Source organism: Cornus florida, unplaced genomic scaffold (genome assembly GCF_030987335.1).
Source record: "Cornus florida cultivar Cherokee Brave unplaced genomic scaffold, ASM3098733v1 CherokeeBrave_3.0.0_Hap2_Chr04, whole genome shotgun sequence".
In the NCBI taxonomy this organism is placed as follows: domain Eukaryota; kingdom Viridiplantae; phylum Streptophyta; class Magnoliopsida; order Cornales; family Cornaceae; genus Cornus; species Cornus florida.
In genome coordinates, this window is record NW_026775574.1 from 9,013,644 (window position 1) to 9,031,062 (window position 17,419).

A 17,419-nucleotide genomic window follows, 5' to 3' on the forward strand; every position below is an offset into this window, starting at 1 on the left:
ATAATCTAAACTCGTGAGTTGAAATTTCTTCTCCGGTCAAAGGCCAACGCTATGAATAAGTCAATGCATCAAAATCCCATGCCACATTGTGTTCAGAGAGCCTCGATAACATGTATCTAGTGTCTTTCAACCTTTAAATGGTGATCTTATAAAATACATGCAGACAGGAGAAAAAAATCTTAAATATATGAATATATATACGCACACATACAATAATGGTCGACTCAGATAATTCTTTGAGGGGACGATTAACAACAACAACAAGATAACTTTTATTTTTTCAAATCATCATAATACTTAAATAAAAGAACTTTAATAAGTCACCAATAATTTTATTGAGCATTTTTACAATTGTTCTGCATGAGTTCTCATGTTTAGAAAACTTTTTATGATAATTTCATCATCTATGCTAGGAGTATATCCTTTTTAACACATACAGTCAAAGTATTACTCATACATTGATTTCGCATATGATTGTGCAATCAGTTGTATGACAATCAGTTATTCACCGTATTCATACCAACAAATACCCTATATATTTACCTATCGTGTCAGTCGCAACTGGTAGGACCAATGTCATGGTCTCAATTCAAACATTGTCATGAACAAAAATGCCCTATATATTTTCTTCTTCTTCTTCTTCTTCTTCTTCTTCTTCTTCTTCTTCTCCTTTGTGTTTTTTTTTTCTTTCAATTATATTCAAATTAACATAGTCTCAATTCAACGAACATTGTCACGAAAGGGTTGTCTTGACAGCTTACAAGAACCAGCTGGTACCTCTTGGGCTATTTTTTTTTTTTTCAATTCTTGGACTTTATCATCTTACAAGAACGTACTCATCATATGCATGTACACAGCTAGCTCGAGCTCACTCCAATTCTATACATCTATCACAAGATCAGAGCTCCCAATAATGTCACTTAAATGGGGATGTTTCCAAGAAATGAAGTTGACCTAGATGGATATATATATATATAACGGCGATAGTTTTTTTGACTTTTTGGTTTGCATCATTAAAAGTTCATTCATGTAGCGCGCACACACTGTCTGTGACGTGTCTGTCTACTCAAATCTACACTTGCCCACTTCTCTATAATACTAGTACATAGTCTCTTGGTTCTTGACACCTCTCTCTCTCTCTCTCTCTCTCTCTCTGTAAGCACATTATGGCAAAGAACTTGACTTTCTTCACCATAGCTCTACTACTACTACTCTCAAGTGCAGAAGCCAGACTCATTTCTACCACCACTTGGCCGAAACCTGATCCACATGAACTACCTTCTTCTTCTTCTTTGACACCATCCCCTGTAAGTCTCTCCATCTTTCTCTCTCTCTCTCTCTCTCTCTCTCTCTCTCTCTCTCACACACACACACACACACACACACACACAAATCATGCTTCATTTGGGTTAGCTTTCTACTTTAGTTAATCGGTCATGTTAGTTTATGACTTACTTGTTTTATTTAAATAGGTGGAAACAGACATTGATGGTGATGAATGCAGCAGAGATTTGGAAAGCGAATGGTGTTTATTGAGGAGGTCCATGGTCGATCACACGGACTATATTTACACCCAAGACATCAATGCTCGACCTTGATGGATTAATTAAATTTTACTTCATCATATATATTTTATATGTTCGGTTGTATGGAATTAAAGCTTTAGAATTGAAATCGATGGAATTTAAGAAAATTTGAGTATAAATCATATTATTTTGAATTAAACTTTTTTCAATTTCAAAACTCAAATTCTACGTAATCGAACATAGCCTAAAGAAATTTCTTTTTAATTTCTTAGAAGTAGTGTGGAATAGAATTCGATTCTATCACAAATGGTCTTCAGTTGTCATGTTTTGTATCTCATTTTGTTCTTTTAATTACTCCAAAAATACTGTGCTAATCCAAAATGCAACGTAATGCGCACACTTTGTTGGTAGACTGTCCTCCCTTAATGTGAAAAAATATTTGATGTTCATGTTATTTGTCGAAAAATATATATATATTTTTTATGTGAAGATATCAAGCTTCAGCTCGAGCTCAAGTCAAATCCAAATACGAGCATTTCGTGTTAAAGTTCAGACATTGATAGTTAAATTTGAACTCGATGGACTCAGTTCGTTGATTTAATTAGCTAATTTCAAGCTCAAACACTTACTTGACATGAAAAAGAAAAATTGTTGGTGATTTTAAATGTGTCCTAATAAACATGTTACATATTCACAAGCTCTAATAAATATGTTCAAGAACACGTGTTCATTACGTACACTTCCTGAGCTTAATGAGTTGTTTGAACTCAAGTACCATTTACTTAGGTCTTGTTTGGTAATTTGTTGCGGACGGTGTCTTGTAGCCAAACAAAACACGAACGTATTTGGTAAATTTTATTGCGGCATTGAATATTATTGTGTTTGTTTTCGATAAGGTGACCAAAATCGGAAACATTCAATAGTTTTCACAATGTAATGATAAATAGTACCCAAGCAAAACAAAAAACAAAAATAATTATAAACTATCAAACATGCTTTCAGCCACGTACTATTAAACACACTTTACAATAAAAACGTTATTTTTATTTCGATTAATAATAAAAACAAAAATGATTCTGATCACTAAATAGACCCTGACTTGAAATATTTTTTGAAGTCGATATTACTTAATAAAGAACAAAAAGAGCTTTTATTTAATTGAAATTGACCCCTTTTTTTTTTCTTTTTCTTTTTTTAAAATCACACATTCTGAAACTCGTTCATCTGTTGACTCATTAACCTCATTGGTACCAGGAGATATATCCAGTATATACATATACATATATATATATATATATATATGTGATCTAAAGATCTTGTTTTCATATATGCAGACATTAAGCCTCAGTCTGGAATTTATTCCATATTCGCGATTTAATCCAGTGGCGGAGCTAGGTTTTTAAAAATCAACTGTTCTATGTTTTTTTTATTAATTTAATTAGCCTTAGTCAATTTAAGAATGCACTATAATCTTAATAAAAACAAATCATTTTTTTAAAAAAAAACATATTGAAACTAACAATACACCATGACACTAATTCAAAAAATAGAAGTGAAATAACACTGCATTAATTAATATTCAAATAGTATGTCTTTATTTAAAAAAATTACATTTAAGAAAAATATAAAATACACACATTGAGTTCATAAAATTATAGTAATAAAATTGAATATAAAGAAGAGGAAATATATATATATATATATATAAGAGAGAAAAGGTTACAGTACATTTTAATAAGAAGAAGAATAAATTGCACTCACACCCCTCTAGGTTTGAGTTAAGTACACCCAACTACAATTCAGACACAGTTTGAACAATAATTCATCCAAATTTACAAAATTAAACAATTACCTCAACCATCTTTCACAATATAAATGTACCTTATTGCCCTTTGACTTATGAATGCACTTATTGAACCATTAAAATGTTTAATTACCCATTTAATCTTCCAACTATTTTTAATATACCAAACTAACATCTTCATCACTACACAAAATACATGTGTGTGTGTGTGTGTATATATATATATATATATCATCTGCTTCTCTTATACATATACACACACATAAATATATATATACACACACACACACAGATAATATATAGTGAGAGAATGGGGGAAATTTTTTTAACCATGTATTAAGTCTATCAAACTCATTTGGTTACATTTATACTGAAATTAAACCAAAAATTAATGTTCAAGTAACAGTGATGCCAGATATAGCAAAATTATGACATTTAAAGTTTTATAATTTTAAATTTTTTCTTTGAATTGTGGGGTTTTTTTTTCAATCCGTTTTATGTTAAATCTATAATTTTTTTTTTAATGTTTAACTTCTAATAACACATGTTAGGTATTTAATGACAAGTGAAACACAACATTTTCCCAACCGTGGAGTACTCATTATGCAATTTGAAATCCATGTTATTATTCTTCAACAAAGAAATTTGTGTATTTTTTTTTAATAAATATATTGAAATAGTATTTGGCTTAGTTAGAAAAATAATGAAATCCATAAATTGTCAAAATAAATTATTTGAAGAAAAATATTAAATTTCTCATTAGACTAATCTCAACTTTGTTGTTTAATTAATTTGCAGAAGACATAACTGGAAGTTCAAAATTTTTTAGCATGAATGTGAATATTTTTCAGAAATTAAACTTATAACTCTATTTTTGAAGTTTAACATAAGATTTATTTGTGCTTTTCTTTCAAAAATTGTGCTAAAAAAAAAAAAAAAAAAAAAAAAAAAAAAAAAAAAAAAGGATATTCCTAGAAGAACATCTTTAACGATTCAGATTATTGTACATCTTTTAACTAAAATCTCGGCGCGGCGCGGATTATGTGAATATGTTAGTTTGGTATAGTAAAATTAGTTAGAAGGTTAAATGGGTAATTTAACATTTCAATGGGTCAATTGATAAGTCAATTTAGAAGTCAAAGGGCAATAAGGTACTTTTACCTTGTGCTAAAGGTAGTTGGAGGTGGTTGTTTAATTTTGTAAACTTAGGGGTGTTATTGTCCAAATAGTGTCTAAATTGTAGTTATCATTAACTCAAACCTGTGAGTGTGAGTACAATTGAAGACTAATAAAAATAAATAAGTAACCAAGAGAACAAGAAAAATGAAAGAACTTTGAAAGGAAAAATAAAATAAAATAAAGGCTTAACTTAAAAAAGAGAAATGTAACTTCTTTTTATTATATAAGGAATCAAAAGAATTTGAATATATATATATATATATATATATATATATATATATTGGGTGAAGTGCAGAAAATACCTTATAGTTTTAAAACTGTACAAATAACACCCCTATTGTTTAAACGTCACCCCTGTAGTTTCAAAATAGTACAAATACGGCTTCTGACCAAGAAAATTGGAATGTGACTAAAAATTGGCCTTTAATACCCAAACTACCCTTTTGCACTACCTAAAATACCCCTTTAAAAATACAAGGGGTTTTTTTGCACACTTTTAAAAATATAGGAGATTTTTTTACAGACATGAAAATAATTTTTAATTTTCTTTATTCTCCCCTCTTTAACTAAATAAAGTAATTCATTATTTTTAAGCATTCTATATATAATATATATTACTCTTATTTAACTATTTCTTTATATATAATAAAAATATTTTCTCTCTCCTTTTTAATTTTTTTAATTTGGCTGTAATATATCAGCACATCGATCGTTCAAGGAGAGATCCGAGTCGCCGATGGTGGTGATGATCCGGCGAAATTAGACAACTTCCGGTGAAGGAGGGAGGTTGAGATTGAAATCGGGCACTTTTCTAGAGGAGGTAAGCTTATTAGAGTAATTGAAATCAACGACAGAGGAGGAGTCAGAGTTGCTCTGTATCCCATCGTTAATCTTGTGCCATAAGTCGGTCGTCGGACAGTTGATTCTAAACATGTTCAGATGATTATTTAGAGTCTCATGACGCGAAAGGGAGTTGAAAAGGAATAGAGGTCGCGCCGCCGGTATAAATCCGGCAAAATGGCAGTTTCCCCTAAGATGCGCCAAACTGAGGTCAAGCAACGGTGGAGGAAGAGGAGCAGCGGTGATCGGCGGCGCAAAGCCCGATGACTTAACGATGCTGCTCTGGCTGGTGCTTCGCACATTGTTATTGACGGCGATGGCGGTAGTGGCCGTTGTTTTGTTGTCGGCGGATGAGGCACACATGCTTGATGCTTTGACATCTTATCGGACTCTAGCGACGGCGATAAGCCACTGAAGAAGAGGAAAATTGAACGAGTTGAACATTTCTTGCAACCACACCCATCAATCACTCCACATAGTGTCGATTGAGGCGAACCAGACATAGGCCAAGATTTTTTATTCTCACAGCCCAAACCAGTGCCAATCGGCGAGCTCAAATCCAAGTACAACGTAGTAGGAAAGCCAAACTTTAAGCATAAAACGTCGCCGTTTAGGAATTATCCAATGGGGGCCTTTAAGCATAAAATGTCGGCATTTTGAGAATTGTCCTTTAAAGTAATTTCAACTTTGTGTCATTTTTTATTATTATTGAATAAAGACTATTGGGGGGTATTTTTGTATTTTTATCTATCCTTCTGACAAAAAGCCTTTTTTTGTACTATTTTGAAACTACAGAGGTGGCGTTTGAACACCAGGTATGTTATTTGCACACTTTTAAAACTATAAGGGTGTTTTATGCACTTCGCCTTATTATTATTATCAAATAGTTTTTAAAATTAAAATTTTTAGGGGACATTTTCTAACATTTCTATAAAACACCTTACATATATATGACATCTCCATTTAACTTAGAATGGTAAGACAATCTTCTCCTTTAATTTGAAAACAAAACGAGTTTCAATATCTTTAATTATAAAAATAGTTGTGCCACGTCAGTCCGAATTGGGGGTTGATCCCATTGTCAATGCTTATTTATAGTTAATATGTTTTGTATATCACTTTTTTTTTCTTTTTTTTTTAAATCTTACCAAATGTTTTGGTTACATTCAATAAATGTTTTTGGTATTTGGATATTCTTAATGTAAAGTTTATACTATTGAATATCAAGTTTAAGTTTGCATTCGACTAAATTTATATATGGGTCAAGTGCAAAAAACACCACTGAAGTATGCTTATAATGCATATCATATCCCTCACGTGCAAAAAATACTCCTCAAGTTTCAATTTGGTGCAATTAGGTCCCCTAACACATTTAAAATCTTAATTACCAAATTACCCTTATTGAATAATTTTATAAAATATATAAAAATAATATATATATATATATATATATATATATATATATTTGTAAAAAGACCAAAAAGGATACTGTGTTTTCCCATCGTATCGATTCCCGTTAGCCCAAATCAACAATCATTTGCCGTTGATCACCCCATTCTGCCACTTACCCACAAACTTATTCCTGTTCTTCCACACGTATCGGCCTTGGTCATCCTGGAGGTTTCGCCGCCATGAGTCGTCGTAGTAGTCGTTGTTAGCGTACTACTAGTCGTACCCGTGTTTTTGATCCGTTGACCAGGGAGGTGTCCCCAACGGAGCCGATGAAGGTCCCAAAATCCTCCATCCAACCCGCTTTGAACTCGCCCTTGTACGTCGCCCCCGACAGCTATGAGAACTTCCCTTTCCCGGAGGCCTTCCATTCCCCTTCGTACATACACCCATCGATCCATAGATACTTCCCCGATTCGTGAGGCACGTTTCCCTATAACCCTTCTATGTATAGATCCCCGTTCGGAAGGAGTTTCTTGTCGGCGGTCCTGGCGTCAGATGTGGTGGAGATGGTGGGTGTCACCTAGCGGGTAGTCGCTTGGTAAAGGTGGTTACGACCGATGGGTGCAATCGGTGAGACCACCACCTGTTTGATCTCTGTTTCTACAGCTTTCTCTATCTTTTTCCGATTTCTTCTTATTGGCGATATTAGTGGTTTCATCATTGGGACAGGCCGAGCATACTCACGGAAGTCAAAGAATGGTCCGAAAGACGAGGGGTACAATACACACGAAAAAGCTTTGGTGTAACATCCTTCTAACTATAATGACCCGATTTTTTTCGGATAAATTTTTTCTGTTGTCTTTTCCCTTCTGAGTTTGGTTTCTTGTCGATTAGTGTCGTCTCGAGTGCTCTGGAGTGATTCCCGTGACTCTATTCTATGGATTCACATTTTTCGTTTTTCGACACTATTCACTTTTTGTCTTTTTCCCTATTTCATCTTTTCCTCATTTGTCACTTTGTTTGCGTAACCATACTTTTTGTGTTCAGAGTTGGTTTCTGACTTCGTGTATCTTCATTCTCAGTGATTTTTATGAGATACATATCTTTACTTATGTGAGAAAGTACTCTGGTTGCTCGCGGTGCCCATAGGGCTATAAGTGCAAAGTTCTTTGAAAACTTTTTCTTTTCTTGGGGTATTTTTCATAAATATCTTTTGAAGATATTTTATTTCAGGAGTATCTAAGAAAATATTGTTTGGAAGATATTTTCATTTTGGAGCAGTTTCGTAGTTTTCACTTTTTGGATTGGTCATTGTGCAATTAATGAAAGTTATTGCTCAATGCCTTGTTTTGAGCCTGGATCCTCATATGGGATTCATTTTCACATTTCGTCGAGTTGTGGACTTTTAGAATTTCCTCCTGGACGATGTTTTCCAATTTTAGGGTTTCTGGCCCCGGTTTGCGCCAAACTTGTTTTGGGCATAACTCTCTACTCGGGATTTAGTTTTTGACGCCGTTTCTTCCATTATTCATATTTTCTCATTTGGAATCTTTTTCATTCACAGAGTTTTGCCGTTTGAGCGCGTCTGCTCAGATTTTACTTTTCCGGACACGGCGGGGCCTGTTCGGGACACTTTTTGAGTTTTTCTATAAATAGGGGGCCTTTAAGTGAAAAATCAGATTTTTGCTCTCTCTCTCCTCTCTCTTGGCCGGATCTAGAGGCAACCATGGCTGCCATCTTCTCTCTCTTATTTTGAGTTTCTTCCCTTCGATGAAATACCTTAGTGCCTTAGTGTTTAATGTTCCCCTCGGCGAGGCCTTCGATTCCAGCCAATTGGAATCTCGTTTTGGCCATTTCTTGAGTTTGGGTTTGAAGTCAAATTGTATTTTTGATGGGCTTCCTTGGGATTCATGTTCGTGGTGTTATCCCCGACAAAACTTAGCAGTTTCGTCGGATTCGGAGCCGATTTATTTTGGTAGGGATTTGAGATTTCATCTCAAATAGAGGTAGGGAATGTTTTAGGTTTTTGTGTGTGTTGTATTGAGTGTTTAGCATGATTATACAACTTATATATGTGCCTTGTATCAAATCTAGAAAGTTAGTAATTTTTAATTCTTTGTATAAGATTCAAAATTCATGATGATATATAACTTTGATTTGAATTGTGGCATGGTAGAAAATCTTGTTTTAACATGTTGGTTAACATATATTAAATTTGGATTAATTAAATAAGAATTGCTCTTTTTAATTAATATTTATCTTTTGTGAAAAATTAAAGTTCATGGCCGTACCTTGCATGAAATTGAGTTGTATTATATTTCTAAATTAAGTTTTGGCATATTTGTTAACATACTTTAATTTGAGAGCATTTGGTTGAGTTTGAAAATTTAGAGACTTTAATTAAGAGAATTAATTAAAATCTAATTTTGTGATTTCATGGGCCTAATTAAGCTTTTGTGGGAATATATGTAATGACCATGATATGTCTATTAGCATATATTAAATTGGGGCCAATTGGAAATGATTTGAAATCTAGAGAGTTTAATTATTTTGATGTAATTAGATTTTATCTTGTTTATCCATGGATTTAATCATGTTTTAGAAGGTGCTTCTATTTTAAGATCATGGATTTAGACTTGTGAAGTATTCACTTGATTGTGTTATATGTATTGAAGGGCATTGTTGTTAAATTTATATTCATGAGAGTATGTTTCTATATGAATATATTGTTGGCTTGTGGTTTCGTTGCATTATGGATATGAAATGCTTATTATGCACAATTGAGAGTTATATTGCTAACTTGTTACTATGTAGTAGTAATATGTATAAGTTATGAACTTATTCGGCTTATTTTGGAATCTTGGAACATTGTTGAGTTGAGATGGCTAGGGTTTGGCTCTAGTACGGGGACGTGAGTCCTCTAAGTCATTGAGATAGTGCGTACTTAGGGTGGTCTTCCTTGCGGGTTAGTGCCCGGAATAACCATTGAGGTCTCGGCAGAATTCCGAGCGTGATGTCCAAGTCTTCTACTATTTGTTTTCGCATTCAATTCCAAGTTGACAATCATGTTTACCTTGTTGACTTGTGGTTTTGGCTATTGGCGATTTTGATGTTGTTAAGTACATCCATACTAAATTGATATATTTAGTTGATTTCACACTTTTAGATTTCTAGTTGATAACCTAGAGAATCTATGTCTTGATGTGTGGTATTAGATATTCTAATTATGCTAAATTGTTATATTTAGTTGATATTGCATTTTAGACTTCAAGTTGATAACCTTGAGAATCTATATGTTGTTGTTTTGTGTAAGTATGCTCCTATGTTGTTGCTTTGTGTAAGCATGACCCTATATTGCTAAAATTGTGTGAATGATGTGATTGATACTAGAAATGATCTTAGGTAGTTAGGATGCTCCTTGAGTCTCACCTTTGACATAGACGTTAAGTGGAATGAACCACAATAATTAAATCATGCAAACTTGTAAAACGTAGGTCGATGCATGCTCATTTCCTACGAGTAGCTTTATATTACTCACCCCTACGATACTGGGGCATATTTCAGGTACAAGAATTAAAGTTGAGACTTCCATTATGCTTGGATGACTTGTGGACTTGAAGACTTCCATTTTTGTGAAAGTTGGCTCGGAATGCCAATTGTAGTCTTAATTGTTAAATGTGTATATTTGATTCGAAACTTGTAATGTGTGCCTAAGCACACTTTTGATTCTCATTTTATGTATATGATATGAGGCCAATGGCCAAACTTCTTTTAGAATCACATTTATGTCACGGATGTTAATTTTTGCCTTTAATGAGATTATATGAAATTCATGCGTTTTACTATGCTATTTTGCACCGGAGTGTGTATTGTGTATGAAATTCGTTATCTAGAATTCATTTAACATGTACGAGGTGTGACCAAAGGCCAAACGGTATTTTGAAGTCATTTCATAGTTTTGAATTCCAAGTTTTCATTTCAAATTACATTTTTGGCATTTTGGCCGTTGGGGGGTCATATTTTGCATCAGCTATATTTTTGGGCCATGAACCATTGTAGCACATCTTACTAGGTAAGTTACGTTTGCATGTATGGTCGTTTCTGGATAAAGCTTCTTTTTTGGTGAAATGAGCCTCTTACGGACTCATTTTACACTTTGGTTGCATAATCTCATCTAAGGGTATTTTTGGAATTTTCTTTTGGAAATAAATTCCGTTCTTCACATGGTCACTTAGAAAATGTGATTTTAGAGGGGGTTTCTTCTTCGTGTTTTTCAAGAAAATGTCTTCTTGGCATCGGAAATCAATCCCGAAGTTCAGCTTCTGTTTTTCCATTTAGCAACTTTTTGGACCCTCTGGACCAGTTTTCTTGGGAAGGCATTTTAGACATTTCACAGTGTGTATTTTTTGATTTTTCTCACGAGTCATCTAGGCCCTCAAATTTTCATTTTTTCCGGAAAAACCCCTGCTGCCAAGTTTTTGGGCTGCCTATTCTGCACCCTTCACATGTAAACGGTTAGAAGGGTCTTCGTAACCGGTTACATGTGCATGGGCAGTGTTTTGGTCGAAATTTTTGGTCTCCTAACCGGTTAGGAAAGCTTGGTAACCGGTTAGATGTTCTTTGTTGTCACATTTTTTACCGTTTTGCCCTTTCTTCTTCCGTTAGTCATATCTTATTCATCCGGACTTCGAATCAAGTGATTTTTGAGTTTATGTTCATTAATTTTTCGTTGTCTTTCCAATGGTGTGCTCGGCGGTACCCACTTTTAAGCTGTAAATGACGATTTTGCTCCTAGGTTCATTCTTATTCGTTTTTGAAACGTTGCTTCCGCATTTGATTCATTTGGGTTCCGTGACCTCGTTGAGGGTCATAATGGTGTCTTAGCGCCATGTTGTACCTCTAGAGACTGTTGTTTTGTCTTTTGCTTCCGCATTTCGGATGCGTTATCGGGTCATCTTTCGGTTCATCACTGACGCACTGGGTTGAAAAACTTGGGCCGTCACACTTACACAAACAAAGACAAAATAAAAATTCTAGTCAATAATCTCATTGTTTCTGGAGAAGTTTGCTCGCTCGCTTGTAATCTTTCGTTAAATCTTAGTCCATTGTTACTCATTTTTATTGATACGCTTTTTTTTTTTAAGAGATGGGAGTATTGCCCTTTGACATTGATACTTCACTTCCCGCAGTACCTCTACGGGTAAGAAGTCAAGTTTGATGGGTTTGTTAAAGTAAGAATCAAAGAAATTTCAGCGGTGAACATTGAAATTTTCGGCCAGTGAAGAAGATGATTGCATGGGCATTTTGGAAGGAATAAAAAGGGTAAAAAATGTATTACAGCACTAATTTATGTCAGATTTATGATAGAGGGGTAATTTTGCACAATATCAAAAGATTAGGGGTGTTTATTGTATACTTTTTTAATTGGGGTGTAAAAGTGCTACAAAATGTATACTTCAGGGGTGTTTTCTGCACTTACCTTTTTATATTTATGCAATTATGATTTATGACTAGGCACTAAAAAATTGTACACTATTTGTGTGACGAGAGGGGTACCCTTCCTTTCCCATCGGTGAGACTAGCAAAACACAATGTCATGGGATAAGTTTTAAGTCTCCAAAATCCAAACTTGGGATGTGCTTCTTATAAGCATGATGGCCAATTGTTCTACCATAATTATTTTTTATTTTTTATTTTTGTCACGCGCCAAGTATTTGTAAGGAGGCTACGCTACATAGGCGACATGCGGATGCTAACGAAAGCATCTGCATGATATGAGTGGTGTGCAATTATAGAATTTTTAAAAATTCTCAAAGTATTATAGAAATTGTTGAAAGATTTTAGAATGTTAGAATAACAGAGAATTTTATAAAGTTGTAGAGAGTTTCTAAGATGCCTATAAATAGTGAAGAGTTGATTAGTATCAAATAAGCTCCAACTGAAAGCTCCAAATGGTGAGGAGTTTCGTGCGAGGGTGAGGATTGAATACATATTCTATACACTGATCCGAAAGTTGTACCCAAATACTACACTTATTGATACACTAACACATTTACTTAGGGCCTGTTTAGTAACAGGAATTATTTCCTACTTTCTACTGTCAATTCTGAAAAAGAAAAAATAAAAGTAAAATCACGTTTATTAAATTACTTTCACTTTTTCATTTTGAGGAAGTAATTCCTAAATTTGTGAAGAGAAGAGAATGTGAGAAAATCTCACTTTCTCTACTTCCTGTATTGTGCGGAGGAAGTAATTTTGACATTGTAGCGCTAAACACTGTAGCTTTAACTTTTTAAAACCTAAAACCCGTCCTCGTTTATATCATCATCACAACATTGCAGCCCTAGCCTCTCGCCTCATATCTGTTTCAAGAAAGTTCTACTAGGGCGATCTAAGATGAATCAACAAGCCAAGCTCGGGCCGATCGTCATCCCTTATCTGTGAGCGTCGATCGGTAACAGAGACTCGACGGCCAACCAACAACACCACCTGTAAGTTCGGCCTCTCTTCTTAGATTCTCTCTCTTCTCAGATTCTCTTTCTTCTCAGATTCTCTCTCTCCTCGTATATGAAGATTTTGCCTTAGAATCTGTAATTTCTCTTCCTGAATCATTTTATGAGTGAAATATTTGTATGTGTATATATAGCAATTTCCCTCAGTACCCTCAAATCAAAGACCTCTTCGGCCCCAATCCCTTTGCTTTCCTCAATGTGCTATTCGTTGTATGTGTATATTTAGTAATGTTCCTCTGTGTGGTTTTTTAAATCCGTGAAATTTCAATATTTACATAATTCTGTTTCATTACATTGTCTCTTTGTTGGATATCATGGGTTAATATTATGTTGGATTATAATGCCTGAAAGCAATACTAAGTGTATTTCTTTTCTTTCTTTTTTATTTATTATTATTATTATTTTTTAAAATGATAGGTACATACTCAACACATGCACATATTAGCTGTTGTTTCAATGGTATTTAGAATCGTGAACCTCCCATGTAAGAGGAGGAGATACCTTTGAGCACTTGAATGAGAGGCCTGTAGTTTCGAAGAATCTCTAGCAAACTAATGATGCTTCATGTCTTGTGGAAATTGAATGAGTCCTTTATCATTCTATGTCAAATTTAGATTCTATTTTGGATGACTTAATTGATGGAATTTCAATTTAATCTTGGTGATTTATTGGTTTATACATCTATAACATGGCAATTTCAACCGTCGGGCCATTTAGAAAATTTTTCTCATTTCCTTTATGCGTGTTCCATTGTTTTACGATAAGAAATCTGAAATAATAAGAGTTAATGTTGTACCTCAAAAACTGAGAAAAATGGAATTTCAACTCAACAAATCCTTATGTAATTTATTTGTGGGAATTTATACCTTGTTGCTAATATTATGGATTAAGCTCTTTTTTTCTTTGTGTAATTTCTATGAGAAGTTCTGGTTTTGGATTTCTTACCATCAACTTTGAATTGGGTGCGTTTATTTTGGTTTAACATTCTTCGCATAGTGTAAAGTTGGGTTTTTAATTGGTAGTTGGTTCCTAAATGCAGTTATTGGATTTTAATGTTCCGCATAGTGTAAGTGTGGACTTCCCATAGAAACTAAATGTATTCATTGTGATTCAAGTAGCACTGTGTAAAGGAATCAATCATCTTGAGAGGGACAATTGTAGATAACCTCAGCCATTTCACAGAATTGTTGAAAAAAAACTGATGGTTGCATAACTTACATTTAAGTGGACCGTGATTGAGTGTTTTTTTTTTTCATCAATATCAACTAATAATATATGAACTTAATTATCATTATTTTAATTATGAGCATCCTCATAAGATTATTGTTGTTATAGTTACTGTAATATAGAGATTTGGTTCCTTATATTATTTTACAGTATTATATGTTCAATGCTAGGCTGTTTGCTTATTTATTTTATTCTGATCTAATAAGTTGTAGAAGTGTATTAATTGTTGTAGTGGTGGATCAAAGTACTCAATTAAGTTGTGTTAGCTACTTTGGTATATAGTAATTGTTCACATAGTATTAATTGTTGTAGTGATGGATCAAAGTACTCAATTATTGGATGAGGATAATGTGGTTGAGGATCAAAGTTCTCAATTTCTATGGAGTGAAAAAAATGAAGAGATCTTAATAACTTTGATGGAAAAAGAAAGAAAGAATGGAAATCAGAAAGACATCACATTTTTTACTGAATGATGGAAAAATTTAGAAGAAGGGATGTTAAGGTTAACTAAAGAAAAATATACGAACCTACAATTGAGGAATAAATTCAATGGGTTGAGAGACCGATATAAAGCATACAAAAAATTTATATCTAACATTGGTTCATCATAGGACCTGTAACTGGTCAGGTCACACTTACAGATGCCCAATGGGAGGAGATAGAAAAGGTTAGTTGGAATATATTATTTTTAATATTATCTATTGTTTCATATAAATTAACAATAATATATAATTGCAGCAAGTCAGGCATGCCAAGCGATTTCAGAAAAAAGGGTGTAAACATTATGATCTGCTTAGTAACTTATTCGGTGATACATATGCAACTGGTAATCGTGCTCACCCTTCAAATAGAAGCCCATGTATTAGTGGTAATGAGGGAGATGAAAATCCTAATGAGATCAATAAAGTGGTGGATACTTCTCGTCGTAGAAGTCAGTCTCCTGACCTTGCTCGTACAAGATCAACTAAAGAGAGCTTTCAAAAGACAATTACCTCTGCTATGAGTTGATTTTGCGAATATTTTAAAAAAAAAATGTAGAGGCATTAAACAAGGGTGGAAGCTCAAGTGGTATATCTCAAGTTGATCAAGACTCCGTTAAAGTTATTGAATGCTTGTAAATCTTAGAAGACATGGGACCAATTGATGGCGACACATTTTTCAAGGCCCTAAAACAATTTCGTGATGATCCACTCTGGAGTAGAGTATTTGTTAAACTTAGTGATGAGAAGAAGCAGGAATGGCTTAAAAGGCTGCAACTGGGACTAGATTAATAGGCTGCAACTGGGACTAGATTGATAGGTTGCAACATTATGTGTTGATGGGTTGCAATTGTTGTGTTTGTTTGAGACAATGTTTTTTCTTTTGGTGTTTGTAATTTTTATTTGGGATTTGTTTAAGCTAGTAAACTTATGTCTGTGATTTAGAACTAGTACACTTGCCTTTTAACATTGTTTTGCTAATGTTTATCATTTTTTCTCCTAACTTTTATTGGTTGCATTATCATTTTATGCATCTCATGTTTCATTACATCAGGTTTACCATTATGGATCCATTTTGTTTGCCTACTTTAATTAATGATGATGAAGAAGATGAAGAAGAGGAAATGGGGGTATGTTTGTTGTTTATTTACATGATCATAGAGTATATGGAATATTATATGCTTCCACCAAGACCATGTATGACTTCTATGCTTTAAGGCCATAATTATATACTTGAACTAGTAAATAGCCAACCCATTAGGTGTTATCGACTCTTTAGGATGGATAAACATGTATTTAGAAATTTATGTGAACGGTTAAAGGGATTGGGCTTGGAAGATTCTAGGTACGTAACAGTACAAGAACAAGTTGCAATGTTTTTGTATACTCTAGCACACAATGAAAGTGTTCGAGTGGTGGCAGAAAGATATCAACATTCTATTGGGACTGTGTATAAATATTTTCACCGAGTTTTAAAGTATGTTTGCAAATTAGGGAAGAGTATAATATGTCCACCAAATATGAACGAGGTACCCTTGGAGATTTAACATAATGAGAAATAATTTCCATTCTTTCAGGTAGTTTTTTAAAATATATATATTTTTACTTAATTAATTGGTATTGTGAATTTATATTTACTAACAAAATAATAGTTTGTAGAATTGCATTGGTGCAATTGATGGTACACATATCCATGCAAATGTCCCAGCATCTTCACAAATTCCTTATCGTGGAAGGAAATCAGACACAACACAAAATTTAATGGCTATTTGTTCTTTCGACATGAAATTTACATATGTGGTGGCAGGTTGGGAAGGTTCCGCGAATAATTCAAGAGTATTATTGGAACTATTTTTGATCCTACAATGAATTTTCTGTTGCCACCCGAAGGTATTAAATTAAGATATCATATGTTTAAGATATCATATTAAATTAGAAAAAAATTAATTGTTTTTTGTTTGTGTAGGTAAGTATTATCTTATGGACTCTGGGTACACCAATATGAGGTACTTCTTAGCACCTTATCGTGGCAAAAGATATCATTTACAGGAATATAGGGGGAGACGAATAAGGGGTCCTCATGAACTATTCAACTATAGGCATTCGTCACTAATAAATGTGATAGAACGTTGTTTTGGTATATTAAAAATACGTTGGCCAATCCTTAAGTTGATGCCTCCTTACAAACTGAGTGTACAAGCACTCATCATTATTGCTTGTTGCACATTACATAATTTTATTCGTGACGAACCCCGTTTAGATTATCATTTTGATGAATATGGGGATGAAAATGCCAATCTTCAAGAAGAAGAAGAAGAAGTGGAGTTAGGTGGTACTTCTCAGAGAGTGAATGTTACACATGAGCTAATTCAAGAGATGAGTGAAGCCTGTGATGCAGTTACAAATGAGTTATGGAACAACTATCGTGATAGATTAATCACTTCTATTTGCTCATTATAA

At 33.7% G+C, this 17,419-nt stretch overlaps 1 protein-coding gene across 1 annotated transcript; it reads left to right on the forward strand.

Moving 5' to 3' along the window:
• Positions 1 to 15,610: 15,610 nt before the first annotated feature.
• Positions 15,611 to 17,419, forward strand: LOC132304699 (protein ALP1-like). The gene is made up of 4 exons (XM_059802430.1): positions 15,611 to 15,732; positions 16,014 to 16,089; positions 16,619 to 16,766; positions 16,926 to 17,419. The coding sequence occupies exons 1-4, from the start codon at positions 15,611 to 15,613 to the stop codon at positions 17,417 to 17,419; spliced, it is 840 nt and encodes a 279-aa protein (XP_059658413.1).